The following is a 27,275-nucleotide window of genomic DNA, read 5'->3' on the forward strand; positions in this document are numbered from 1 at the left end:
AGACAGCAGCAATGGGAGGCCATACAGGGACCCATGAGAGACTCTGGACTTGGCAGCAGCATGAGGAGGCGGTATATAGGGGCCTATGGCAGATTAGGGGCCTGGCAGCAGCTATGGGAGGCCCGTAATCTGCCAGCACCCTATGTCAAAAAATTGAACACACCAGCAGTGTGTAAGGAGACCTGAAAGTGGCACATGGCAGAGTGTGGCGATGGAGACAGCAGCAATGGGAGGCCGTACAGGGACCCATGACAGACTCTGGACTTGGCAGCAGCATGAGGAGGCGGTATAGGGGCCCATGGCAGATTAGGGGCCTGGCAGCAGCTATAGGAGGCCCATAATCTGCCAGCACCCTATGTCAAAAAATTCAACACACCAGCAGTGTGTGAGGAGACCTGAAAGTGGCACATGGCAGAGTGTGGCGATGGAGACAGCAGCAATGGGAGGCCGTACAGGGACCCATGACAGACTCTGGACCTGGCAGCAGCATGAGGAGGCGGTATATAGGGGCCTATGGCAGATTAGGGGCCTGGCAGCAGCTATGGGAGGCCCGTAATCTGCCAGCACCCTATGTCAAAAAATTCAACACACCAGCAGTGTGTGAGGAGACCTGAAAGTGGCACATGGCAGAGTGTGGCGATGGAGACAGCAGCAATGGGAGGCCGTACAGGGACCCATGAGAGACTCTGGACTTGGCAGCAGCATGAGGAGGCGGTATATAGGGGCCCATGGCAGATTAGGGGCCTGGCAGCAGCTATGGGAGGCCCGTAATCTGCCAGCACCCTATGTCAAAAATTCAACACACCAGCAGTGTGTGAGGAGACCTGAAAGTGGCACATGGCAGAGTGTGGCGATGGAGACAACCCACCGACTGTTTTGCTCGCTGCCAAGCTGCCACCCTCTTCTCCTGATGATGCGGAAGCAATAGCCTGATGACGACGAGGCTTCCAAGTGCGATCAGCCTCATCATCATCAATTAGGGTCTCCGCCTCACTACTAGCCCCCTCGGCTGCGTGTGGGTCAGGAGACAGACCTGTCTCTACACCGGCTACCGAGCCACTCTCCTCGCCACTACTTCTTCGCCTGGCTGCTGAAGAGGCGGATGTCTCCCCCGTTCCTGACCGCCCTCTGTTAGCTCTTCCTCACTGTACTGGATGACACCGGGAGCACTAGCCTCTGGCTGCGAATAGTGCTGCCTCGACCCCTTCCTCTGCTGCCACGTCTGCTCGCTCCTAAAACATTGCCTCCTCTGCCACTCCTCTGCATGTTGTCTGACATACTCTTTAATTAAACGATTCTGTGTCCCTGAGTAACAATTCTGTGTCCCTGAGTAACGTTTCTGTGGCCCTAAGTAACAGTTCTGTGGCCCTCAGTAACAATTCTGTGTCTGTCCCTGAGTAACAATTCTGTGTCCCTCAGTAACAATTCTGTGTCCCTCAGTAACAATTCTGTGTCCCTGAGTAACAATTCTGTGGCCCTCAGTAACAATTCTGTGTCCCTCAGTAACAATTCTGTGTCCCTGAGTAACAATTCTGTGTCTGTCCCTGAGTAAGAATTCTGTGTCTGTCCCTGAGTAACGTTTCTGTGGCCCTAAGTAAAGGTTCTGTGGCCCTCAGTAACAATTCTGTGTCCCTGAGTAACAATTCTGTGTCTGTCCCTGAGTAACAATTCTGTGGCCCTAAGTAACGGTTCTGTGGCCCTCAGTAACAATTCTGTGTCCCTGAGTAACAATTCTGTGTCCCTCAGTAACAATTCTGTGTCCCTCAGTAACAATTCTGTGTCCCTCAGTAACAATTCTGTGTCTGTCCCTGAGTAACAATTCTGTGTCTGTCCCTGAGTAACGTTTCTGTGGCCCTAAGTAACGGTTCTGTGGCCCTCAGTAACAATTCTGTGTCCCTCAGTAACAATTCTGTGTCTGTCCCTGAGTAACAATTCTGTGTCTGTCCCTGAGTAACAATTCTGTGTCCATGAGTAACGTTTCTGTGGCCCTCAGTAACAATTCTGTGGCCCTCAGTAACAATTATGTGTCTGTCCCTGAGTAACAATTCTGTGTCTGTCCCTGAGTAACAATTCTGTGTCCCTGAGTAACGTTTCTGTGGCCCTAAGTAACAATTCTGTGGCCCTCAGTAACAATTCTGTGTCTGTCCCTGAGTAACAATACTGTGTCTGTCCCTGAGTAACAATTCTGTGTCCCTGAGTAACGTTTCTGTGGCCCTAAGTAACAATTCTGTGTCCCTCAGTAACAATTCTGTGTCTGTCCCTGAGTAACAATTCTGTGTCTGTCCCTGAGTAACAATTCTGTGTCCCTGAGTAACGTTTCTGTGGCCCTAAGTAACAATTCTGTGGCCCTCAGTAACAATTCTGTGTCTGTCCCTGAGTAACAATTCTGTGTCTGTCCCTGAGTAACAATTCTGTGTCCCTGAGTAACGTTTCTGTGGCCCTAAGTAACAATTCTGTGGCCCTCAGTAACAATTCTGTGTCTGTCCCTGAGTAACAATTCTGTGTCCCTGAGTAACGTTTCTGTGGCCCTAAGTAACAATTCTGTGGCCCTCAGTAACAATTCTGTGTCTGTCCCTGAGTAACAATTCTGTGTCTGTCCCTGAGTAACAATTCTGTGTCCCTGAGTAACGTTTCTGTGGCCCTAAGTAACAATTCTGTGGCCCTCAGTAACAATTCTGTGTCTGTCCCTGAGTAACAATTCTGTGGCCCTAAGTAACGGTTCTGTGGCCCTCAGTAACAATTCTGTGTCCCTCAGTAACAATTCTGTGGCCCTCAGTAACAATTCTGTGTCTGTCCCTGAGTAACAATTCTGTGGCCCTAAGTAACGGTTCTGTGGCCCTCAGTAACAATTCTGTGTCCCTGAGTAACAATTCTGTGGCCCTAAGTAACGGTTCTGTGGCCCTCAGTAACAATTCTGTGTCTCTGAGTAACAATTATGTGGCCCTAAGTAACAGTTCTGTGTCCCTCAGTAACAATTCTGTGTCCCTCAGTAACAATTCTGTGTCTGTCCCTGAGTAACAATTCTGTGGCCCTAACTAACGTTTCTGTGGCCCTAAGTAACAGTTCTGTGGCCCTCAGTAACAATTCTGTGTCCCTGAAAAACGTTTATGTGGACCTAAGTAACGGTTCTGTGGCCCTCAGTAACAATTCTGTGTCCCTGATTAACGTTTCTGTGGCCCTAAGTAACGGTTCTGTGGCCCTCAGTAACAATTCTGTGTCCCTCAGTAACAATTCTGTGTCTGTCCCTGAGTAACAATTCTGTGGCCCTAAGTAACGGTTCTGTGGCCCTCAGTAACAATTCTGTGTCCCTGAGTAACAATTCTGTGTCCCTCAGTAACAATTCTGTGTCCCTCAGTAACAATTCTGTGTCCCTCAGTAACAATTCTGTGTCTGTCCCTGAGTAACAATTCTGTGTCTGTCCCTGAGTAACGTTTCTGTGGCCCTAAGTAACGGTTCTGTGGCCCTCAGTAACAATTCTGTGTCCCTCAGTAACAATTCTGTGTCTGTCCCTGAGTAACAATTCTGTGTCTGTCCCTGAGTAACAATTCTGTGTCCATGAGTAACGTTTCTGTGGCCCTCAGTAACAATTCTGTGGCCCTCAGTAACAATTATGTGTCTGTCCCTGAGTAACAATTCTGTGTCTGTCCCTGAGTAACAATTCTGTGTCCCTGAGTAACGTTTCTGTGGCCCTAAGTAACAATTCTGTGGCCCTCAGTAACAATTCTGTGTCTGTCCCTGAGTAACAATACTGTGTCTGTCCCTGAGTAACAATTCTGTGTCCCTGAGTAACGTTTCTGTGGCCCTAAGTAACAATTCTGTGTCCCTCAGTAACAATTCTGTGTCTGTCCCTGAGTAACAATTCTGTGTCTGTCCCTGAGTAACAATTCTGTGTCCCTGAGTAACGTTTCTGTGGCCCTAAGTAACAATTCTGTGGCCCTCAGTAACAATTCTGTGGCCCTCAGTAACAATTCTGTGTCTGTCCCTGAGTAACAATTCTGTGTCCCTGAGTAACGTTTCTGTGGCCCTAAGTAACAATTCTGTGGCCCTCAGTAACAATTCTGTGTCTGTCCCTGAGTAACAATTCTGTGTCCCTGAGTAACGTTTCTGTGGCCCTAAGTAACAATTCTGTGGCCCTCAGTAACAATTCTGTGTCTGTCCCTGAGTAACAATTCTGTGTCTGTCCCTGAGTAACAATTCTGTGTCCCTGAGTAACGTTTCTGTGGCCCTAAGTAACAATTCTGTGGCCCTCAGTAACAATTCTGTGTCTGTCCCTGAGTAACAATTCTGTGGCCCTAAGTAACGGTTCTGTGGCCCTCAGTAACAATTCTGTGTCCCTCAGTAACAATTCTGTGGCCCTCAGTAACAATTCTGTGTCTGTCCCTGAGTAACAATTCTGTGGCCCTAAGTAACGGTTCTGTGGCCCTCAGTAACAATTCTGTGTCCCTGAGTAACAATTCTGTGGCCCTAAGTAACGGTTCTGTGGCCCTCAGTAACAATTCTGTGTCTCTGAGTAACAATTATGTGGCCCTAAGTAACAGTTCTGTGTCCCTCAGTAACAATTCTGTGTCCCTCAGTAACAATTCTGTGTCTGTCCCTGAGTAACAATTCTGTGGCCCTAACTAACGTTTCTGTGGCCCTAAGTAACAGTTCTGTGGCCCTCAGTAACAATTCTGTGTCCCTGATTAACGTTTCTGTGGCCCTAAGTAACGGTTCTGTGGCCCTCAGTAACAATTCTGTGTCCCTCAGTAACAATTCTGTGTCTGTCCCTGAGTAACAATTCTGTGGCCCTAAGTAACGGTTCTGTGGCCCTCAGTAACAATTCTGTGTCCCTGAGTAACGTTTCTGTGGCCCTAAGTAACGGTTCTGTGGCCCTCAGTAACAATTCTGTGTCTGTCCCTGAGTAACAATTCTGTGGCCCTAAGTAACGGTTCTGTGGCCCTCAGTAACAATTCTGTGTCCCTGAGTAACGTATCTGTGGCCCTAAGTAACAATTCTGTGGCCCTCAGTAACAATTCTGTGTCTGTCCCTGAGTAACAATTCTGTGTCCCTAACTAACGTTTCTGTGGCCCTAAGTAACAGTTCTGTGGCCCTCAGTAACAATTCTGTGTCCCTGAGTAACGTTTCTGTGGCCCTAAGTAACAATTCTGTGTCCCTGAGTAACAATTCTGTGGCCCTAAGTAACGGTTCTGTGGCCCTCAGTAACAATTCTGTGTCCCTGAGTAACAATTCTGTGGCCCTAAGTAACGGTTCTGTGGCCCTCAGTAACAATTCTGTGGCCCTCAGTAACAATTCTGTGTCTGTCCCTGAGTAACAATTCTGTGGCCCTAAGTAACGGTTCTGTGGCCCTCAGTAACAATTCTGTGTCCCTGAGTAACAATTCTGTGGCCCTAAGTAACGGTTCTGTGGCCCTCAGTAACAATTCTGTGGCCCTCAGTAACAATTCTGTGTCTGTCCGAGTAACAATTCTGTGGCCCTAACTAACGTTTCTGTGGCCCTAAGTAACAGTTCTGTGGCCCTCAGTAACAATTCTGTGTCCCTGAGTAACGTTTCTGTGGCCCTAATTAACAATTCTGTGGCCCTCAGTAACAATTCTGTGTCTGTCCCTGAGTAACAATTCTGTGGCCCTAACTAACGTTTCTGTGGCCCTAAGTAACAGTTCTGTGGCCCTCAGTAACAATTCTGTGTCTGTCCCTGAGTAACAATTCTGTGGCCCTAACTAACGTTTCTGTGGCCCTAAGTAACAATTCTCTGGCACTCAGTAACAATTCTGTCTGTCCCTGAGTAACAATTCTGTGGCCCTAATAACGTTTCTGTGGCCCTAAGTAACAGTTCTGTGGCCCTCAGTAACAATTCTGTGTCTGTCCCTGAGTAACAATTCTGTGGCCCTAACTAACGTTTCTGTGGCCCTAAGTAACAATTCTCTGGCACTCAGTAACAATTCTGTCTGTCCCTGAGTAACAATTCTGTGGCCCTAACTAGCGTTTCTTTGTCCCTAAGTAACGATTCTGTGGCCCTCATTAACAATTCTCTGTCCCTGAGTAATGCTTCTCTGTCCCTAAGTAACGTTTCTCTGTCCCCAAGTAACGTTTCTGTGGCCCTAACTCTGTCCCTAATACAGAGCGGTCTGCCTCTCTTGAATGACTGGAGGCAAATGAAGAATTCTAAAATGGCCGCTATTTATAGCTCGACCATTACACAGTGCTGGCTGCCTGGCTGCTGATTGGCTAATGCGATCACATGTCATTAAGGAATGCATTATGGGTCAGCGCGCCTTGTCTGCGCGCCTTCCCAGACATACCCGCTCCATCGCCGCACATGTCCGCCGCCATTTTAGGAAAAATTACGATTCGCGCGTCCGAAGTAGGCTATTTTTCGGATTCGGCGCGAATCGAAAATTTTCCAATATTCGACTCGAATTCCACTTCGCCTACTTCGATTCGCTCATCTCTAGTTATAACCTTTTGTACCACTTGCCTTACCCTATTAAATGGTAAGCTCTAATGGGTAGGGCCCTCTTAATCCTCTTTTTTTTTTATTGTATTGTAGCTCTACTGTCTCCTATTATATTGAAAAGCTCTGCACAAACTGTTGGCACTGTGTAAGTCCTGAATAATATTAATAATAATAATATTGATATGCCATAAATGCAATCAGCTCTTAAAAGTGATTCTACAGGTTATTTTTTTGGGGGGGAAAATAACAAAACATGCCTATACTTACCTGCTGTGTGCAGTGGTTTTGCACAGAGCAGCTTGGTTCCTCCTCTTCTCAGGTCCCCCACAGGCTCTCCTGGATCTTCCTGTCTGTTGGGTGCCCCCTCAGCAAGCAGCTTGCTATGGGACACCCTCTGCTCCATGTGTCCATTCACACACAGAGCTGCAGCTTGGCCCCACCCCTGCTCTCCTTATTGGCTGACTGGCTGTGATTGCAAGTATTGGGAGCCAATGGCTTGCTGTCTCAGCCAATGAGGAGGCAGAGACCTAGGGCAGCTGATACTGTCATTCACATTGCTGGATTGCGATGAGGCCCAGGTGAATATTGAGGGGGCTAGGGGCATTGCTGCACACAGAAGGTCATGGGCGTACAGTACATTCATATCTGTATGCAGATATAACCACGGGTCTACTGTATATTTACCAGCATACAGCCCCATTCTGTCATTGATATTAGCAGGCAGCTGTAAGCAATACCTGTAACTCCCATGTGCAGGATTCTGCATGGATATGTACTGTATGGCCCTGCACACCTGTGTAAATGAGCTGCAGCTCAGTGGGGATATTCACCCTATTTATTTGTCCTGATGACTATTGTCACACAGACATAAAGTGATGGTAATCCAACATTTTACAGTTCTCACAGGAACAGTAGGGAAAATCTTCCAGTGGGGAGATTTCAGTGAAATGTTACCATTTTTGTGGACCTCATTATAGTCAATATGGAAGACAAAATTAGTGGCTTCTGTGAGATATGAAGATCTTTTCCAACTATTCTGGAACTTTTCTTGTTCCAGAAGACATCACCCCATTAGCCTCATTAATTTATCTTTCCAAAGAAATAGACAGACAGTGGAAACAAGTAAAAATGAAAATAAAAGCCGAAGTAAAGAGAAAATTATTAAATGCGCACACACAAAAAACCCATACAAATATGAATTAACCAATTTATAAATCCCCTGGAAAAAAAAAATGTTCCCAATAAAATTAGCCAAATCTGCTCAAGAAGTGACATTACGATTATGTAGTAGCAAAAATCACCACAATTCCTTGGCATATCCTTACTGTAGCCTTCAGCTACAATTCATCTGGTTCAGCAGGGACCAGCCACATTTTAATCCATGTAAGGACATTGATTGTACAGAAGTCAATCTACCAATTAATGCCCCTCTGCTGATAAATGTTCCTCAATCAGTACCTCCGGATATAACCAGCAGCACTGATCAGCACATTCTGATGGTGGGGAAGTCTTCCTGCTGTCAAAACCCAATAGCTCAACAGGAGTGAATCCCCCATTCACTTCAACTGTGTTAAGGAGGAAGCTGGCAGTTAATATCAGGTAAATATATCTCTTGACTATTACTACCCATTCATTGTTTAATTTTCCTTTTTGAAATTGTTCCTTTAATATTTTTGTCTGCTCTAGTTGTCCATTGACTGGGCTTTCATGTACACAACCACTGACTTTTGAAGCTTTGCTAGGGTCGCCTCAAGCAAACTGTTTTTCTTTTTCCACTGGCTCAACCTTAGCTTAGATGAAATGTATTTCTAATGCTGACAAAAATGTTTTAAAAATATGTGGAACAGAAATTACAGATGGAAAAGCCACCTCTTTGTCTCAGCTACCACCTCTACATTATTTTTTCAAGGAGAAACTTGAATCTGATACATATTTCCATAATGATAATTTAACAACCCTTATTACCAACCTATTTGCTGCTGGAATGGAGACTACCTCAACAACTTTGAGATGGGGGCTTCTGCTAGTGATGAAATATCCGGAGATTCAAAGTAAGAAAACTGGTGTTTATACACGTAATGTTGTCATTCCTACCAATTGTGATATTCCTGTTGTAGGTCATATATCTGGTGGGCAAAGCCCCTTGCTGGTTACTTTTTTCTCTTAATAAAATATATAAAATATTAGCTGATAAACCTATAATATAATAAAATGTACCTAAGGTGACTTACCTACCCTCCTACTCCTCCACACCTCTTCCCCGTCCGACCCTTCCCCAACCCCCCATCTCCCTCCCCCCCACCCTTCCCCCTTTTTTTTTTCTTTTTCTTCTTCCCCTCTCTTTCCTTCTTTTTCATGCTTATTCTTAAATTCTTAATTCCCATTTCCTTGGCTTTCATTCTCCCCTTTACATTTTGGTTCACTTCTCTACGCGTAGGAACCCTACTCCCTATCTGCAATCCAGCTGCACATATGTTTTACTTTTACATATCTCCTTTCCCGAACCCTTTACCCATGTGCTGGCAACCTGTAGTGGGTTACCTCAGTTTCATCAAAAGTACAAGGCCATATCCTACAAGCCCTTGCACCTCCCCCCTCCACACCTACTGTATACATTTCCAAAGCATACCTTGACTCAGTGGCCCTTCTCTTTGCTGCTGCTGGGTAACTGAGGTTATATATCATTGACCCTGCCAGTGCCGTGATTCCAATATGCTAAATAAGGGCTTGAAACCAGATATGCCTTTAATGTTCCTGCGTTTGCATGTCCTCATTTTTCCCATGGGATGACTTACATCTGATTCTTTGCCTATGTATTGCTATGTATCTTTTTGTTTGCTGTATGTGTATTACCTCCTATTGTATTTCCAACTGATACCTTGTATTACCTGTACCTATTGTATGCTCTGAGTTTATTAACCTCCCTAGCGGTATTCCCGAGTGTAGCTCGGGGTAAAATGTCAGTACCAAATGCGGTAACCCCGAGCTACACTCGGGCTTACCATGCAGCGCTGTATAGGGAGTCCCTGCAGCACTTACCTTGTCCTTCGCTCCCGCGATGCGTCCCCTGCAGCGTCCCCGGCCATCTCCTCCGGCTGATGCCGGCATCCGGCTTCTGTGTTCCTGTCCCTGTGACGTCGGGATGTACGGGCGCCGCTGGCGGCGGGAAATGTGAAAATTTTTAAAAAATTTCATTTTTTCAAAACGATTTTACATAGTAATACATTGCTGTTTCAACCCATTTCACATACATTTTGTCCCTAGTGCTCTGTCCTGTCCCCTGTCTGCATTTTGTCTGTTCTTTCTGCCTGGAAACTGAGAAACGTCCATGGCGTCCAAAAAGTGTCCCTTTAGGTCAAAAGCGGGTTTAGATCAGCTAGAGAACAGCGATAGTAAATCAGAACCACTTGCAGAATTGAGTGATAATGATTCGTGGGGAAATTCGTCATCAGACACTGAAAACAATTTTGCGACTTTGCTCAGCGATGTGCGAACTTGGCGCTCTATTTGAAATTTCAGTGTTTTTGGTTTGATTATATTATTGAATTAAATGTATTATTATTATATTATTATTTTTTATGATTATTTATTAAATTATAATTTATGATTTTGTGTTTCAAATTTTATCATACCCGGGATGTTTAATAGACTCTTGTTCGGACAGATTTCAGTGAGTTATTCCTAAATATTACAGCCTACAATAAAAAAACTACATATTTCCATGCAAAATAATGGTACCGCTTTCAGCACCAAAAATCTGAAATAATCATACCGCTAGGGAGGTTAATAAACTTTATGGGAAAAAAAAAATAAAATGTACCTAAAACCAAAACCTTTTAAGAGACATAGCAATCACATAGGGACCAACCAATAAACTTTTACTGCAAACCACATATACAGTGCAATCTCACCAGGCCATAACTAGAAATACTTTTTGTAATAAATACAATTCATTTACTACAAATATCTTTACCAGACAATGGTTTGTTTATGGTTTGTTCATTACCACCTTACCTGTCACCATGTGTTCATTCACAGAAGATGTTTTCCAAGTTCCCTGCCTATTTCTGAGTTCCCCGTTAAAACCTGAGATCGATGCAAGCTATCAGGATCAAACCTATCTATAAAAAGTCACTAGACCATTATTTATTTATTTATTTCAGGTACTTACGCAGCGCTTTACATACATATATTGTACATTCACATTAGTCCCTAACCCTCAAGGGGTGTACAATCTAAGGTCCCTCATACATACACATGCTAGGGCCAATTTAGACAGGAACCAATTAACCTGCCAGCATGTCTTTGGAATGTAGGAGGAAACCAGAGTACCCGGAGGAAACCCACGCAGACACAGGGAGAACATGCAAACTCCAGGCAGGTGGTGCCGTGGTTGGGATTAGAACCAACAACCCTAGTACTGCCAGGCGGAAAAGAGACCATGGCTAGTCCTGTCATTTTATTGCTTGTTCACGCCAGCCACTGTGTTACAAATCAGTGGCTGGTTTTCGTTGTGTTGCAATGCAGTGGTATCAGGTCTTGGCAGATTACACTGTTCACTTTTTTTTTCTTATGGACTTTATTGAAATGTCACATAGTGATATTTTATAAAGCTCTATTGGCCACCGCATGGTGTGGTGTGGTGGATCGCCTTGTACTGTTCTACGCTGGAAAAAGGATGAGAATTTGGTAGATAGGCAACAAGGCATTTTGCCTTGTCATACGGTGGGACTTGCACTGCACCTAGTGCAGACCCACATCACATAGTGTGGACACACCTATAAGGTGACATTTACTTCTGAGTTATGCCATGTATTTACATGTTCATGCAGGTGCATTGCCTTAGCAGGTTGTGGAGCATTACAAAATGAATGACACCACAACTTAGTAATATGTTGTGTGTTCTACCATGTACTGTGGTAATAGACACAATAACGTATTGCAATACCCAAGTCTAAATGGGCCCTAAAGGAGTATAGATCAGTCAGAAGACATGCACTTTGCTACACCCCTGTATGTGTATGTAGTGCCCCTGACCTGCCTTGGGCTGGTTAAATTTAGTAATTTGACTTTGCTGTAGCCAGGTGAGCTTAAATTTATTTTTCAGGTCTGCTCAGATTTTCCCTAAACCTGGTGGCTGATTTCTCCTGTCTGCAGTTGTAAGAATATTCCAGCACATAGAGAAGGAGAATCAATCACTGGTGTTATAAATGTTTATTGGCCCTGAGCCAATCCTTGGAATGCTGACCCAGAAGGTGTGGCTAGGGAGAAGATGAATATTTGGAAGGATCTGATCAGTCTCTCTCTTGCCTGAAGCTTCCCCCCTAGGATGGGGAATGTGTGTGTGTTCCAGAGATGCTACTGCTACTAGGCCTTAGCAGGTGCTACAGGCTGAAGGCCTGAGGTAAACAAGCCTTTAGAAGCTGAGGTGGAGAGGAAAGAGTGTCACAGGGAGGCTAGGTAGAAGCTGCCCCTGAGCGTTGTGGGTAGGATCCTTTACCTATAGCTCCCGGTACTGAAGCACTTCTTGAGGGTTAGATGCCAAGTTGCTGCTTAAGGATTGTGACTGCTTGCATAGGGTTACAGCTTGTGCTGTGTTTGACCATTTAATTGTGACTGTCCACTTCTCAATGATTCAGCTGGGTCCTGAATTGTAATAGATCAATTCTCACTGGAATCCACTCATCAAATACAGGCTCTTTAGACCAGACTATTCCTTCTGTAGAAGTACCTACATTGTATCGTTCAGTGCAGGGGTTACCCATCTCTGAGCTGTTGCATGAAAGTCATGGGTAGTTGCATCATTGGATCATACCCTTGGCAGGTCATCTGATCTGGCTCCTGCTAGGCAAAGCCATGGTGCTGGCATGTCTCTACCATCAAGGAAGAACAGGAGATCTTGCTTCAACAAGAGAGGAAGTTCAGAATCTGACTTGGGTACAACTGTGTGTCCTATTGCCCCTTTTCACTTTGCTCTTTTTAAGCACAATTCATTTTTAGACTTTCCCCAGCTGGTTAGCTCTGGATACAGAAAAGTAGTCCATACATGTGAATGAGTTCCAGGACAAGGGCTGCCACTGGAGGATGCTAGATATGGCCCCCCTGCTATCCTGGTTTAATTGCTTGCTGAACAGTTGTGCACCCAGCTACATGAATCCCCTAGCAATGCAGGGAATGCTCTGGTGACTCCATAAGATCTAAACACCTAGATCTATACCTTTTTCTCCCCTAATTCTTCTGCCTTGTCTGCTCAGACTCAAGAGTAAGTAAGACTTTCTGGCAATATTATATACCACCTGATGTCCTGTCTCCATGTTTTTTGTTAGCAGGCGGAGGTTGGAGCCTCATCCGATGCCAGCCTCGAGCTCATGGTTTTTCAGGCAGCTCTTGAGCTGTAGGTAGTCCCCAGTTGTTGTCGTTTCCCTTTGGCCTGTAAGCATTTTTGTGGTTAGCACCCCTCAGGTGGTCTGCATTTGGAATGCCATGAACTAGAAGATTTCCTTTAATGAACAAGAAAGAAAGTAAGATGTTTGTGCTCACTCTATAATTCTTTTCTTGAAATGTATTAAGGGATACCGGTTCCACCCCTCTGTGTTTATGATCTTGATACAAAACTGGGGATGCTGGTAGTACAAGGGATTATCCTGTTCTGGCCTACAGTTTTTTAGAATTTACCAGTGTTCAATCCTCCTGTAGCTGGCAATATAACCCAAAGATGAAAAACTTCCTGTGTCCTTCAATAGACTCAAAAGTAGTGAGTACAGAAATCCTACTTTTTGCCCTATCAATGATACTAGTACATTGTTAAAGAATACCTGAAGTGTGCAAAATATGCCCAGACAAAGACAAGCATAGGGTAAAGGACTAGAAACCTGTATTGCTTGTGGTATTTCTGCAGCTGTTTTTCCTATTAGTCTTACCATGCCTTGTTTTGCATTGTGTGGAGGCAACCATATTGGTAGAGGATTATTCCCTTATGTAAAAGTAGCCCACCTTGATGACTGATGATCTGATGACTGGTAGGGTAATGATCAAAAAGCAGCAGCAGAAGTGAAAGAAGCACAGATCCACAGAATAAATTAAACCAAAGCAAGGAGATCCTTGAAATGCAAATCTTCAAGTAAAAATTCCCCATCCAGCACAAAAAACAGTGAACAACCCAGTAGTGGCAATACCAAATACACTATATTGCCAAAAGTATTGGGACACCCCTCCAAATCATTGGATTCAGGTGCTCTAATCACCTCCACGACCACAGGTATGTAACATCAAGCACCTAGGCATGCAGACTGCTTCTACAAATATTTTGTGAAAGACTGGGTCATTCTCAGGAGCTCAGTGAATTCAAGCGTGCTACTGTGATAGGTTGCCATCTGTCCTTAAAATCTTCTTGCTACTAAATATTCCATGGTCAACTGTTAGTGGTTTTATAACAAAGTGGAAGCAACTGAGAATAACAGCAACTCAGCCACGAAGTGGTAAACTATGTAAAATGACAGAGCGGGGTCAACGCATGCCGAAGCGCCCAGTGCACAGAAGTTGCCAATTGTCTGCAGACTCTATGGCTAAAGACCACCAAACTTCATGTGGCCTTCAGATTAGCACAACAACAGTGTGTAAAGAACTTCATGGAATGGATTTCCATTGTCCAGCACTGCATCCAAACCTCACCAAGTGCAAAGCGTTGGATGCAGTTGTGTAAAGCACACCACCACAGGATTTTAGAGCAGTGGAGACGTGTTCTCTGAAGTGACAAATGGCGCTTCTCTGTTTGGCAATCCAATGGACCTGTCTGGGTTTGGCTGTTGCCAGAAAAATGATACTTGTATGACTGCATTGTGCTAAGTGTACAGTTTAGTGGAGGGCGGATTATGGTGTGGGGATGTTTTTTAGGGGTTGGACTTGGCTCCTAAGTTCCAGTGAAGGGAACTCTTAAAGCGTCAGCATACCAGGACATTTTGAACAATTACATACTCCCAACTTTGTGGGAACAGTTTGGGGATGGCCCCTTCCTGTTCCAACATGACTGCAGCAGTGCACAAAGCAAGGTCCATAAAGACATGGATGAGCGAGTTTGGGGTGGAGGAACTTGACCGGACTGCACAGAGTCCTGACCTCAACCCGATAGAACACCTTTGGGATGAATTAGAGCAGAGACTGTGAGCCAATCCTTCTCGTCTGACATCAGTGCCTGACCTCACAAATACACTTTTGGAAGATAGGTCAAACCTTCCCATAGACACACTCCTAAACCTTGTGGACAGCCTTCCCAGAAGAGTTGAAGCTGTTATAGCTGCAAAGGGTGTGCCAACTCAATATTGAACTTTACGGACTAAGACTGGAATGCCATTAAAGTTCATGTGCGTGTAAAGGCAAGCCTCCTAATACTTTAGGCAATATAGTGTATCACTCCAAATCTGAAGAGACAAAAAGACAAATGTAGCAGTGCCTTAAATTAACCCACACTGCAGAATAGGGATGCCTAGGAAGTGAACTGCTATTTTCAAGAGGAATTCAAGATAAAACTTAGATCTTTATGGGTGCTGCTTAGGCACAAATAACATTTCTAGATGTTCCCTATATTATAGAAAACTTCACTTTATAAATTTTGGACCAGTATAAACAAAGTTTGGTGCTCAAAATCAGATTTTTTTCAGATAGCAAGTTAAATTATTTAGTTAATTTACAATATGGCAAACTTTACTTTTAAATATGCATAAAAACACATATTCATCTGCAGTTGCAAGGCAGCAGGGCATTTTTTTCAGTGGGAACGCAGGGGAACACAGTTCTGGCACCTCCAGCGCTGAATGTATGTAATAGCAGGGGATGCTGGGGTGTGCTGGAGAGTCTATTGATACTGGCAGCTGGGGATCTATTTTTGCTGGAGGGAATCTATTTTTGTGGGGTATCTATTGTGCTAGGAAGGTCTGTTGTTGCTGTGAGAGGATGTATTGTTTCTGGGGTGGGTCTTATGTTGCTGGGGGTCTATTGTTTATGGGAGAGATCTATTATCCCATGCCCGCCTCCAGGACTTCTCCAGGGTGTCACCCATCCTCTGGAACTCCCTGCCCCAACCCATCAGATTATCACCTACTCTCCTCTCCTTTAGGCGCACCCTGAAAACCCATCTTTTCAGGGAAGCCTACCCCACCCCCTGCTAACTTGCCGACCTCCTCCACTCTTCCTACCACTCCATCCCCCACAGCTATCTCCTCCTGTGCCACCATCCCCTCCCTCCTAGATTGTAAGCTCGAAAGAGCAGGGCCCTCGATCCCCTCATGTTTTGCATTGTATTGGTATTGTTCTGTCACATGTTCTGTCCCCCTTTGTAATGTACAGCGCTGAGCGAACTATTGGCGCTTTATAAATACTGTATAATAATAATAATATTATTAACAAAGACATCTATTGTTAATGACTGCTGGATGGTCTATTGATGCTGACTGATGGGAGATCCCTTGATGCTGCCTGATGGGAGATCCATTGATGCTGACTGATGGGAGACCCGTTGATGCTGACTGATGGGAGATCCGTTGATGCTGACTGATGGGAGATCCATTGATGCTGACTGATGGGAGCTCCGTTGATGCTGACTGATGGGAGATCCGTTGATGCTGACTGATAGGAGATCCGTTGATGCTGACTGATGGGAGATCCATTGATGCTGACTGATGGGAGATCCGTTGATCCTGACTGATGGGAGATCCGTTGATGCTGCTTTGGGTGTATTGTTGCTGGGGGTAATGATTGCTGGGGGAACTAATATTGCTGTAGGGGATCGGTTGTTGCTGGAGGTCTATTGTTGCTGGTAGAGATGAGCGAATTATTCAAAAATTTGATTCGGCTGATTCGCCGAATTTGCGGGAGAAATTCGATTCGATGCGAATTTATTCGCTGCGAATTTAACTAATTAAAAGGGTTTCTAGGCTTCAGAGAGCCTTTATATTAGTGCAGAACACTGTACCTTTAATTTAAATGCCCTTGGAGTCTGCTGGGGAAGAGAAATAATACTGTCAGTCAGTATGACATGCAGATGAGTGCCGTCGATCTTAGAATCACCGCACACTTCACTCATTTGGGCAGTCACGGGGCACGACGAAGAAGAAGAAGAAGAATGAAAAGAAGAAGAAGAAGAATGAAAAGAAGAAGAAGAAGAATGAAAAGAAGAATGAAAAGAAGAAGAAGAAGAATGAAAAGAAGAAGAAGAAGAATGAAAAGAAGAATGAAAAGAAGAAGAAGAAGAATGAAAAGAAGAAGAAGAAGAATGAAAAGAAGAATGAAAAGAAGAATGAGAAGAATGAAAAGAAGAAGAAGAAGAATGAAAAGAAGAAGAAGAATGAAAAGAAGAAGAAGAAGAAGAATGAAAAGAAGAATGAAAAGAAGAATGAGAAGAATGAAAAGAAGAAGAAGAATGAAAAGAAGAATGAGAAGAAGAATGAAAAGAAGAATGAGAAGAAGAATGAGAAGAATGAAAAGAAGAATGAGAAGAATGAAAAGAAGAATGAGAAGAATGAAAAGAAGAATGAAAAGAAGAAGAAGAATGAAAAGAAGAATGAAAAGAAGAAGAAGAAGAATGAAAAGAAGAAGAAGAAGAATGAAAAGAAGAAGAAGAATGAAAAGAAGAATGAAAAGAAGAAGAAGAATGAAAAGAAGAATGAAAAGAAGAATGAACTATATTACTATATCAGTCTCTAATGGATGCTGGAGAGTTAAACCCCGTAACACCTGCTGTGCCCATTATGAGGGGTTCCCACCATCCCTGTGCTGAGGTTCCAGGTCTGCACACCTGCTGCGCCCATTATGAGAAGTTCCCACCATCCCTGTGCTGAGTTCCTGGGTCTGTACACCTGCTCTGCCCATTAGGAGGAGTTCCCACCATCCCTGTGCTAAATTCCTGGGTCTGTACACCTGCTGTTCCCATTATGAGGGGTTTCTATCATCCCTGTGCTGAGGTTCCAGGTCTGCACACCTGCTGCGCCCATTACTAGGGGTTCCCACCATCCCTGTGCTGAGGTTCTGGGTATGCACACCTGCTGTGCCCATTATGAGGGGTTCCTACCATCCATGTGCTGAGATTCCGGGTCTGCCCACCTGCTTTACCCATTATTAGGGGTTCTCACTGTCCCTGTGTTGAATTCCTGGGTCTGTATGTACACCTGCTGTGTCCATTGTGAGGGATTCCCACCATTCCTGCACTGAGTACCTGAGTCTGTACACCTGCCAAAAGAAAGTTTCAGGATTTTGAAGGAGCAAAATACAGTAATACTGGAACAAAAATGAGCTGCGTGGTGGAGTTGCCAGAAGAAGAAGAAGAAAAGAAGAAGAAGAAGAATGAAAAGAAGAATGAAAAGAAGAATGAGAAGAATGAAAAGAAGAATGAAAAGAAGAAGAAGAAGAATGAAAAGAAGAAGAAGAAGAAGAATGAAAAGAAGAATGAGAATAATGAAAAGAAGAAGAAGAATGAAAAGAAGAATGAAAAGAAGAAGAAGAATGAAAAGAAGAATGAAAAGAAGAATGAGAAGAATGAAAAGAAGAATGAAAAGAAGAAGAAGAATGAAAAGAAGAATGAGAAGAAGAATGAAAAGAAGAATGAGAAGAAGAATGAGAAGAATGAAAAGAAGAATGAGAAGAATGAAAAGAGGAATGAAAAGAAGAAGAAGAATGAAAAGAAGAATGAAAAGAAGAAGAATGAAAAGAAGAATGAAAAGAAGAAGAAGAATGAAAATAAGAAGAAGAAGAATGAAAAGAAGAATGAAAAGAAGAATGAGAAGAATGAAAAGAAGAATGAAAAGAAGAAGAAGAATGAAAACAAGAAGAAGAAGAATGAAAAGAAGAAGAAGAAGAATGAAAAGAAGAATGAGAAGAATGAAAAGAAGAATGAAAAGAAGAAGAAGAAGAATGAAAAGAAGAATGAGAAGAATGAAAAGAAGAAGAAGAAGAATGAAAAGAAGAATGAAAAGAAGAAGAAGAATGAAAAGAAGAAGAAGAAGAATGAAAAGAAGAATGAAAAGAAGAATGAGAAGAATGAAAAGAAGAATGAAAAGAAGAAGAAGAAGAATGAAAAGAAGAATGAGAAGAAGAATGAAAAGAAGAATGAAAAGAAGAATGAGAAGAATGAAAAGAAGAATGAAAAGAAGAAGTATTCCAGTACAGCAAAAAGTGTATCTGCAGAGAGCTCCGCTATTTCTGACAGTTCCTTCACATTTACAGCGGTTGAAACATTGTATCTGTTTCCGAATAAAAACATCTGTATCCTAAATGGAAACAAATAGATACAATGTTTCAACCGCTGTACATGTGAAGCAACTGTCAGAGAACTGTCAGAAATAGCGGAGCTCTCTGCAGGGACACTTTTGCCGGCTGATCGGGAAAAATCTGATTCGTGCACCCGAAGTTGGCTAATATTCGGATTCGGCACGAATCGAATTTTTCCTGAAATTTGAAACGAATTCCACTTCGCCTGGTTCGATTCGCTCGTCTCTAGTTGCTGGCCACAGGGAATCTATTTTACTGCTTTTCTTTTATCATTAACAAGTTCTATACAAATTACATCTCACCACAAAATGATACCTGGTTCTGTATTCTCTAAAAGGGCGGTACTAGGAGGTGGGTAGGGGGTGGAACCAAGGAACAGTGCTCGGAGGTGGTTAAGGGGGGGAGATGAGGGGTGACTTGGAAAGGGAGAGTCCCTGCACCTATTCTCTGAGGAAAAAAAGCCCTGCATGGCAGTATTGAATTTCATGATTTTGTTGTGCCCTTTCCTAAAAAGAAAGCCTTCAAACTAAATTTGCAGTTTTAGAGAAAAAAAAACAAACATTCTATCAGTTTTTTTGTTCCCTTAGCTATAAAGGAAACTTTAAAATTAGCCTTTACACATGAGAGTCCTTCTTTTTAAAAGTCCCTCATTTCCCATTAACATATAAATTTGACCTGACATTTACTTGTACTGATGGTTTTTATTTTGGCTACATTTCTCTTTTTACTGCACATTAATGTTGTATTTCAATTTCTGATTGCAGAGAATGTCCAAGATGAGATAGATAAGGTTATTGGATCTGTAGCTCCTCAGAGTGAACATCGGAAGAAGATGCCATATACAGATGCTGTTATACACGAGATTCAGAGGTTTTCCAACATAGTACCGACTAACCTTCCACATGCCACCACACAGGATGTTACTTTTAAAGGATACTTTTTACCAAAAGTAAGTGGTATGATATTTGTTCTTTGTTGTGTTCCTAATTTATAAGATCTGATACTAACCAAGTTCATTTTCAGTTTTAATACAAATGTAGGGACGTCTACAGACTTGCTGGGACCTTGTGCCCAGGGACAATCTATACCACAACAATCGTCCTACTCTGTTCCAAAGTTCTTTGACAGTGGTGTGGTACAGAGAATTCCAACTGTCTCACCAGCTGGCCATCCCCTGCTAAGTGTGTCACCGATAGGTGGAACCAGTCTTTGACAAAACAGAGGGGCACTGTTCTGGAAGGGTTATGGAGAGAAGGCTTTGTGAGCCTTCTGCTTGGGGTGATGTTCTTCTAGAGAGGGTTCCCTTCATGTGCAGGCTGTGTGCATAAAGGAACAGAATATGTTCCTGGGGAGAAAAGCTGTGTGTTTTTACTAGGTTCTATGCTAGATTCAGAGAGCTGGAATGGAGTAAAGCCTGGTACATATGGACCAAAAATTGGCCGAAAACAGTTGGTTCTGCAGGAACACACCAACATTTGTCCCACATGTACAGCTTCTCATCCAACAGAAGCTGGTCTCATGACTTGCTTCTGTCAAACGGCATGCTGGAAAACCAATGGTACAACAGGGGTTTAGTTTGCACACATTTGCAAATACATGTATAAGCTGCAGAGGCCACTTCATGGCACCCCAGTATTATCTGCTGTCCTAACTCTATGAATTTTGAAAGCCTCCTTAGTTGGAGGACATATATAATAATGAATAGATTGAGGGCAGGTATGCCTGGAAGGAGCTCACCCCTCCTTAAAGGCACACATTTGCAAACACATGTGTAAGATACAGAGGCCACTTCATGAAAACCAGCATCCATTCAGCATCAGATCAAGTGTTGGGTGCTGACACTGACCAGTGTGTTTTGGGGGGGTTGATGATTGGTCCCCCTGTCAGAACACAATAGCACAGCGGGGAAGATTGCTGTATGAATGTCGAATGTGTTAGTACAGCAATCTGCCAGGTGGTACCTTTGCGTGTGTGACACTTTTTGATTGATTTGTTTGCTCAGTTTGCATAGTTTTTTATTTCAGGGTTTGCTTCCATTATATGTGACTTCATCATCAGAATGAAGTTTCCTTTTGATTAGTTTATGTCTGAGATCGGGTGGTTGTCTGAAAGCCAATATTGGGGGTTGCTGGAAACTGTGCAACCAAATCAGTCTATCAAAAAGTGTCTCACACACACAAAAGGGACCTTCAATAGCACTGGGTCATTCAGCTGCACCTCTAGCAATGCTGTGTACCTTGTTCAAAGCAATAAACGTAGCAAAGGATCTTACGTTGGTGCAACAGGACAAAAGTTACAAACAAGGATGAACTTGCACAGGCACACCATCAAGAAACATGAGGAAGATAGTTTCTGCACAACTGCAGGACATCTTCAGACCCGGGAAGCAGAGATAAACACCTCAGAGCACTAGCAGACTCCTTCCATAAGAAGGGTTACAAGGACAAAACTTTAAAAACCAGCATAAACACAGCTTTGAAAACCCAAAGAGAAAATCTACTCCGATATGAAGAGGAAAAAAACAAACATGTACCTCTCATAATCACATATAATCCAGCACTAGAAGAGATAAGAAAGATAATCAAAGATTTACAACCCATCATAACAGAGGATGGAACTCCAAAAAAAAAATATTCCAGCAACCCCCAATACTGACTTTCAGACAACCACCCAACCCCAGACATAAACTAATCAACAAGAAACTTCATTCTGATCATGAAATCACATATAATTGAAGGAAAGAAATAGTGAAGCGCTTATATCACATAAATAAATAAAATTAAAGTGCATTAAAAAAAAATATTATACATTTCATATTCTTTTGTGACAAATCTATATATTACTAGAGATGAGCGAATCGAACCAGGCGAAGTGGAATTCGTTTCGAATTTCAGGAAAAATTTGATTCGCGTCGAATCCGAATATTTGCATAATTCGGGTGCGCGAATCGGATTTTTCCCGATCAGCCGGCAAAAGTGTCCCTGCGGAGAGCTCCGCTATTTCTGACAGTTCTCTGACAGTTCCTTCACATGTACAGCGGTTGAAACATTGTATCTATTTGTTTCCATTTAGGATACAGATGTTTTTATTCGGAAATAAATAGATACAATGTTTCAACCGCTGTCAACCGCTGGAACTGTCAGAGAACTGTCAGAAATAGCGGAGCTCTCTGCAGATACACTTTTTGCTGTACTGGAATACTTCTTCTTTTCATTCTTCTTTTCATTCTTCTCATTCTTCTTTTCATTCTTCTTTTCATTCTTCTTCTCATTCTTCTTCTCATTCTTCTTCTTCTTCTTTTCATTCTTCTTTTCATTCTTCTCATTCTTCTTTTCTTCTTCATGAAAAGAAGAATGAGAAGAAGAATGAAAAGAAGAATGAAAAGAAGAATGAGAAGAAGAATGAGAAGAATGAAAAGAAGAATGAAAAGAAGAAGAAGAAGAATGAAAAGAAGAAGAAGAATGAAAAGAAGAATGAAAAGAAGAAGAAGAATCTTTTCATTCTTCTCATTCTTCTTTTCATTCTCCTTCTTCTTCTTTTCATTCTTCTTCTTTTCATTCTTCTTTTCATTCTTCTCATTCTTCTTTTCATTCTTCTTCTTCTTTTCATTCTTCTTTTCATTCTTCTTCTTCTTCTTTTCATTCTTCTCATTCTTCTTTTCATTCTTCTTCTTCTTCTTTTCATTCTTCTTCTTTCCATTCTTCTTTTCATTCTTCTTCTTCTTTTCATTCTTCTTTTCATTCTTCTCATTCTTCTTTTCATTCTTCTTTTCATTCTTCTTCTCATTCTTCTTCTCATTCTTCTTCTCATTCTTCTTTTCATTCTTCTTCTTTTCATTCTTCTTTTCATTTTTCTCATTCTTCTTTTCTTCTTCATGAAAAGAAGAATGAGAAGAAGAATGAAAAGAAGAAGAAGAATGAAAAGAAGAATGAGAAGAAGAATGAAAAGAAGAATGAAAAGAAGAATGAGAAGAATGAAAAGAAGAAGAAGAATGAAAAGAAGAATGAGAAGAAGAATGAGAAGAATGAAAAGAAGAATGAGAAGAATGAAAAGAAGAATGAAAAGAAGAAGAAGAAGAATGAAAAGAAGAAGAAGAATGAAAAGAAGAAGAAGAAGAATCTTTTCATTCTTCTCATTCTTCTTTTCATTCTTCTTTTCATTCTTATTCTTCTTCTTTTTCATTCTTCTTTTCATTCTTCTTCTTTTCATTCTTCTTCTTTTCATTCTTCTTTTCATTCTTCTTCTTCTTTTCATTCTTCTTCTTTTCATTCTTCTTTTCATGCTTCTTCTTCTTTTCATTCTTCTTCTTCTTCTTTTCATTCTTCTTCTTCTTCTTCTTTTCATTCTTCTTCTTCTTTTCATTCTTCTTCTTCTTCTTTTCATTCTTCTTTTCATTCTTCTCATTCTTCTTCTCATTCTTCTTTTCATTCTTCTTCTTCTTCTTTTCATTCTTCTTTTCATTCTTCTCATTCTTCTTTTCTTCTTCATGAAAAGAAGAATGAGAAGAAGAATGAAAAGAAGAATGAAAAGAAGAAGAAGAATGAAAAGAAGAATGAGAAGAAGAATGAAAAGAAGAATGAGAAGAATGAAAAGAAGAATGAAAAGAAGAAGAAGAATGAAAAGAAGAATGAGAAGAAAAATGAAAAGAAGAATGAGAAGAAGAATGAGAAGAATGAAAAGAAGAATGAGAAGAATGAAAAGAAGAATGAAAAGAAGAAGAAGAATGAATGAAAAGAAGAATGAGAAGAATGAAAAGAAGAATGAAAAGAAGAAGAAGAATGAATGAAAAGAAGAATGAAAAGAAGAAGAATGAGAAGAAGAATGAAAAGAAGAATGAAAAGAAGAATGAGAAGAAGAAGAAGAATGAAAAGAAGAATGAGAAGAAGAATGAGAAGAATGAAAAGAAGAATGAGAAGAATGAAAAGAAGAAGAAGAAGAATGAAAAGAAGAAGAAGAATGAAAAGAAGAAGAATCTTTTCATTCTTCTCATTCTTCTTTTCATTCTTCTTCTTCTTCTTCTTCTTTTCATTCTTCTTCTTCTTTTCATTCTTCTTTTCATCCTACTTCTTCTTCTTCTTCTTCTTCATCCTCATCCTCTTCTTCTTCTGAGGATGAGGATGAAGCAGAAGAAGAAGAAGTAGGATGAAAATAAGAAGAATTCCAAGCCGGCAAAAAGTGTATCTGCAGAGCTCCTCTATTCTGCAGATACACTTAGAGGAGCTCTGCAGATACACTTTTTGCCGGTTTGGAATTCTTCTTATTTTCATCCTACTTCTTCTTCTTCTTCTTCATCCTCATCCTCATCCTCGGAAGAATAAGAAGAAGAGGATGAGGATGAAGAAGAAGAAGTAGGATGAAAATAAGAAGAATTCCAAGTCGGCAAAAAGTGTATCTGCAGAGCTCCTCTATTTCTGACAGTTCTCTGACATAGAACTGTCAGAAATAGAGAAGCTCTGCAGATACACTTTTTGCCGACTTGGAATTCTTCTTATTTTCATCCTACTTCTTCTTCTTCTTCATCCTCATCCTCTTCTTCTTCTTCTGAGGATGAGGATGAAGAAGAAGAAGAAGAAGTAGGATGAAAATAAGAAGAATTCCAAGCCGGCAAAAAGTGTATCTGCAGAGCTCCTCTAAGTGTATCTGCAGAATAGAGGAGCTCTGCAGATACACTTTTTGCCGGCTTGGAATTCTTCTTATTTTCATCCTACTTCTTCTTCTTCTTCTTCATCCTCATCCTCATCCTCAGAAGAAGAAGAGGATGAGGATGAGGATGAAGAAGAAGAAGAAGAAGTAGGATGAAAAGAAGAAGAATTCCAAACCGGCAAAAACTGTATCTGCAGAGCTCCGCTAAGTGTATCTGCAGAGCTCCGCTAAGTGTATCTGCAGAGCTCAGCAGTTGAAACATTGTATCTATTTGTTTCCATTTATGGAAACAAATAAATACAATGTTTCAACCGCTGTATGGAGTGAATGTCAGAGAACTGTCAGAAATAGGCTATTTCTGACAGTTCTCTGACATTCACTCCTCAACCGCTGTATGGAGTATTGAATGTCAGAGAACTGTCAGAAATAGCCTATTTCTGACAGTTCTCTGACATTCACTCCATACAGCGGTTGAAACATTGTATCTATTTGTTTCCATAAATGGAAACAAATAGATACAATGTTTCAACCGCTGTATGGAGTGAATGTCAGAGAACTGTCAGAAATAGCGGAGCTCCGCTATTTCTGACAGTTCTCTGACATTCTCTCCATACAGCGGTTGAAACATTGTATCTACAGTTGCAAGAAAAAGTATGTGAACCCCTTGGGATTACGTGGAGTTTTGCATGAATTGGGCATAAAATGTGCTCTGAACATCATCTAAGTCACAACAATAGAGGGACACAGTCTGCTGAACATAATACTACACAAACATTAGATGTTGCCATGGTTTATTGCACATAACATGTAAACATTCACAGTGCAGGGAGGAAAAAGTATGTGATGCCCTAGCTTAATGACTTCTCCCAGAGCTAATTGGAGCCAGGAGTGAGCCAACCTTGACTCCAATCAGTGTGATGATTTTGGATGTGTTGCTGACAGCTGTCCTGCCCTTAAAAAACACACACCTGTTTTGGGTTTACTGGTTTCAAGAAGCACTGTCTGATGTGAACCATGGCACGCAGAAAAGAGCTCTCAGAAGACCTACGATCAAGGATTGTTGACTTGCATGAAGCTGGAAAGGGTTACAAAAGTATCTCCAAAAGCCTTGATGTTCATGTGTCCACGGTAAGACAGACTGTCTACAAATGGAGAAAGTTTAGCACTGTTGCTACTCTCCCTAGGCGTGGTCGTCCTGTAAAAATGACTGCAAGAGCACAGCGCAGAATGCTGCATGAGGTAAAGAAGAATCCCAGAGTGTCAGCTAAAGACCTACAGAAATCTCTGGCACATGCTAACATTTTTGTTGACACATCTGCAATAAGGAAAACATTAAACAAGAATGGAGTACATGGGAGGACACCACGGAGGAAGCCATTGCTGTCCAAAAAGAAGATTGCAGCACGTTTGAAGTTTGCAAAAGAGCACCTGGATGTTCCACAGCACTACTGGCAAAATATACTGTGGACAGATGAAACCAAGATTGAGTTGTTTGGGAAGAACACACAACACTATGTGTGGAGAAAAAAAGGCACAGCACACCAACATCAAAACCTCATCCCCACTGTGAAACATGGCAGAGGGAGCATCATGGTTTGGGGCTGCTTTGCTGCCTCAGGGCCTGGATGGATTGTTGTCATTGATGGGAAAATGAATTCCAGAGTTTATCAAGACATTTTGCAGGAAAACGTACGGCCATCTGTCCGCCAACTGAAGCTCCGCAGAGGATGGGTGATGCAACAGGACAATGACCCAAAGCATACAAGTCATTCAACAAAACAATGGCTGCAACAGCACAGAATACGCCTTCTGGAGTGGCCCAGTCAGAGACCTGACCTCAACCCGATTGAAATGCTGTGGCATGACCTTAAGAGAGCGATTCACACCAGACATCCCAAGAATATTGCTACACTGAAACAGTTTTGTGAAGAGGAGTGGTCCAAAATGACTCCAGATCGTTGTGCAGGTCTGATCTGCAACTACAGGAAACGTTTGGTTGAGGTTATTGCAGCCAAAGGAGGGTCAACCAGTTATTAAGTCCAAAGGTTCACATACTTTTTCCTCCCTGCACTGTGAATGATTACATGTTATGTGCAATTAAACCATGGCAACATCTAATATTTGTGTAGTATTATGTTCAGCAAACTGTGTTCTTCTATTGTTGTGACTTAGATGACGTTCAGAGCACATTTTATGCCCAATTCATGCAAAACTCCATGTAATCCCAAGGGGTTCACATACTTTTTCTTGCAACTGTATTTGTTTCCATTTATGGAAACAAATAGATACAATGTTTCAACCGCTAATGGAAACAAATAGATACAATGTTTCAACCGCTGTATGGAGTGAATGTCAGAGAACTGTCAGAAATAGGCTATTTCTGACAGTTCTCTGACATTCAATACTCCATACAGCGGTTGAGGAGTGAATGTCAGAGAACTGTCAGAAATAGCCTATTTCTGACAGTTCTCTGACATTCACTCCATACAGCGGTTGAAACATTGTATTTATTTGTTTCCATTTATGGAAACAAATAGATACAATGTTTCAACCGCTGTATGGAGTGAATGTCAGAGAACTGTCAGAAATAGCGGAGCTCTGCAGATACACTTAGCGGAGCTCTGCAGATACACTTTTTGCCGGCTTGGAATTCTTATTTTCATCCTACTTCTTCTTCTTCTTCATCCTCATCCTCTTCTTTTTCTTCTGAGGAGGAGGATGAGGATGAAGAAGAAGAAGAAGAAGAAGTAGGATGAAAATAAGAAGAATTCCAAGCCGGCAAAAAGTGTATCTGCAGAGCTCCTCTAAGTGTATCTGCAGAATAGAGGAGCTCTGCAGATACACTTTTTGCCGGCTTGGAATTCTTCTTATTTTCATCCTACTTCTTCTTCTTCCTCTTCATCCTCATCCTCTTCTTCTTC

General features: G+C 42.0%; 1 protein-coding gene across 2 annotated transcripts in view; it reads left to right on the forward strand.

Annotated features, from left to right (window-relative positions):
* The window catches only part of LOC149455633 (cytochrome P450 2K1-like), a 76,958-nt gene that overhangs the window by 43,698 nt on the left and 5,985 nt on the right, over positions 1–27,275 (forward strand). For both annotated transcript variants that reach the window (XM_089686021.1, XM_089686022.1), the window contains 2 exons: positions 8,363–8,504; positions 19,476–19,660. In XM_089686021.1, coding sequence (XP_089542147.1) covers positions 8,363–8,504; positions 19,476–19,660 — 327 coding nt within the window. The remainder of the gene's footprint in view (positions 1–8,362; positions 8,505–19,475; positions 19,661–27,275) is intronic.

The sequence above is a fragment of the Staurois parvus genome, unplaced genomic scaffold (genome assembly GCF_062004578.1).
Source record: "Staurois parvus isolate SC_StPar_1 unplaced genomic scaffold, SC_StPar_1.0 ptg000390l, whole genome shotgun sequence".
Taxonomy (NCBI): Eukaryota; Metazoa; Chordata; class Amphibia; order Anura; family Ranidae; genus Staurois; species Staurois parvus.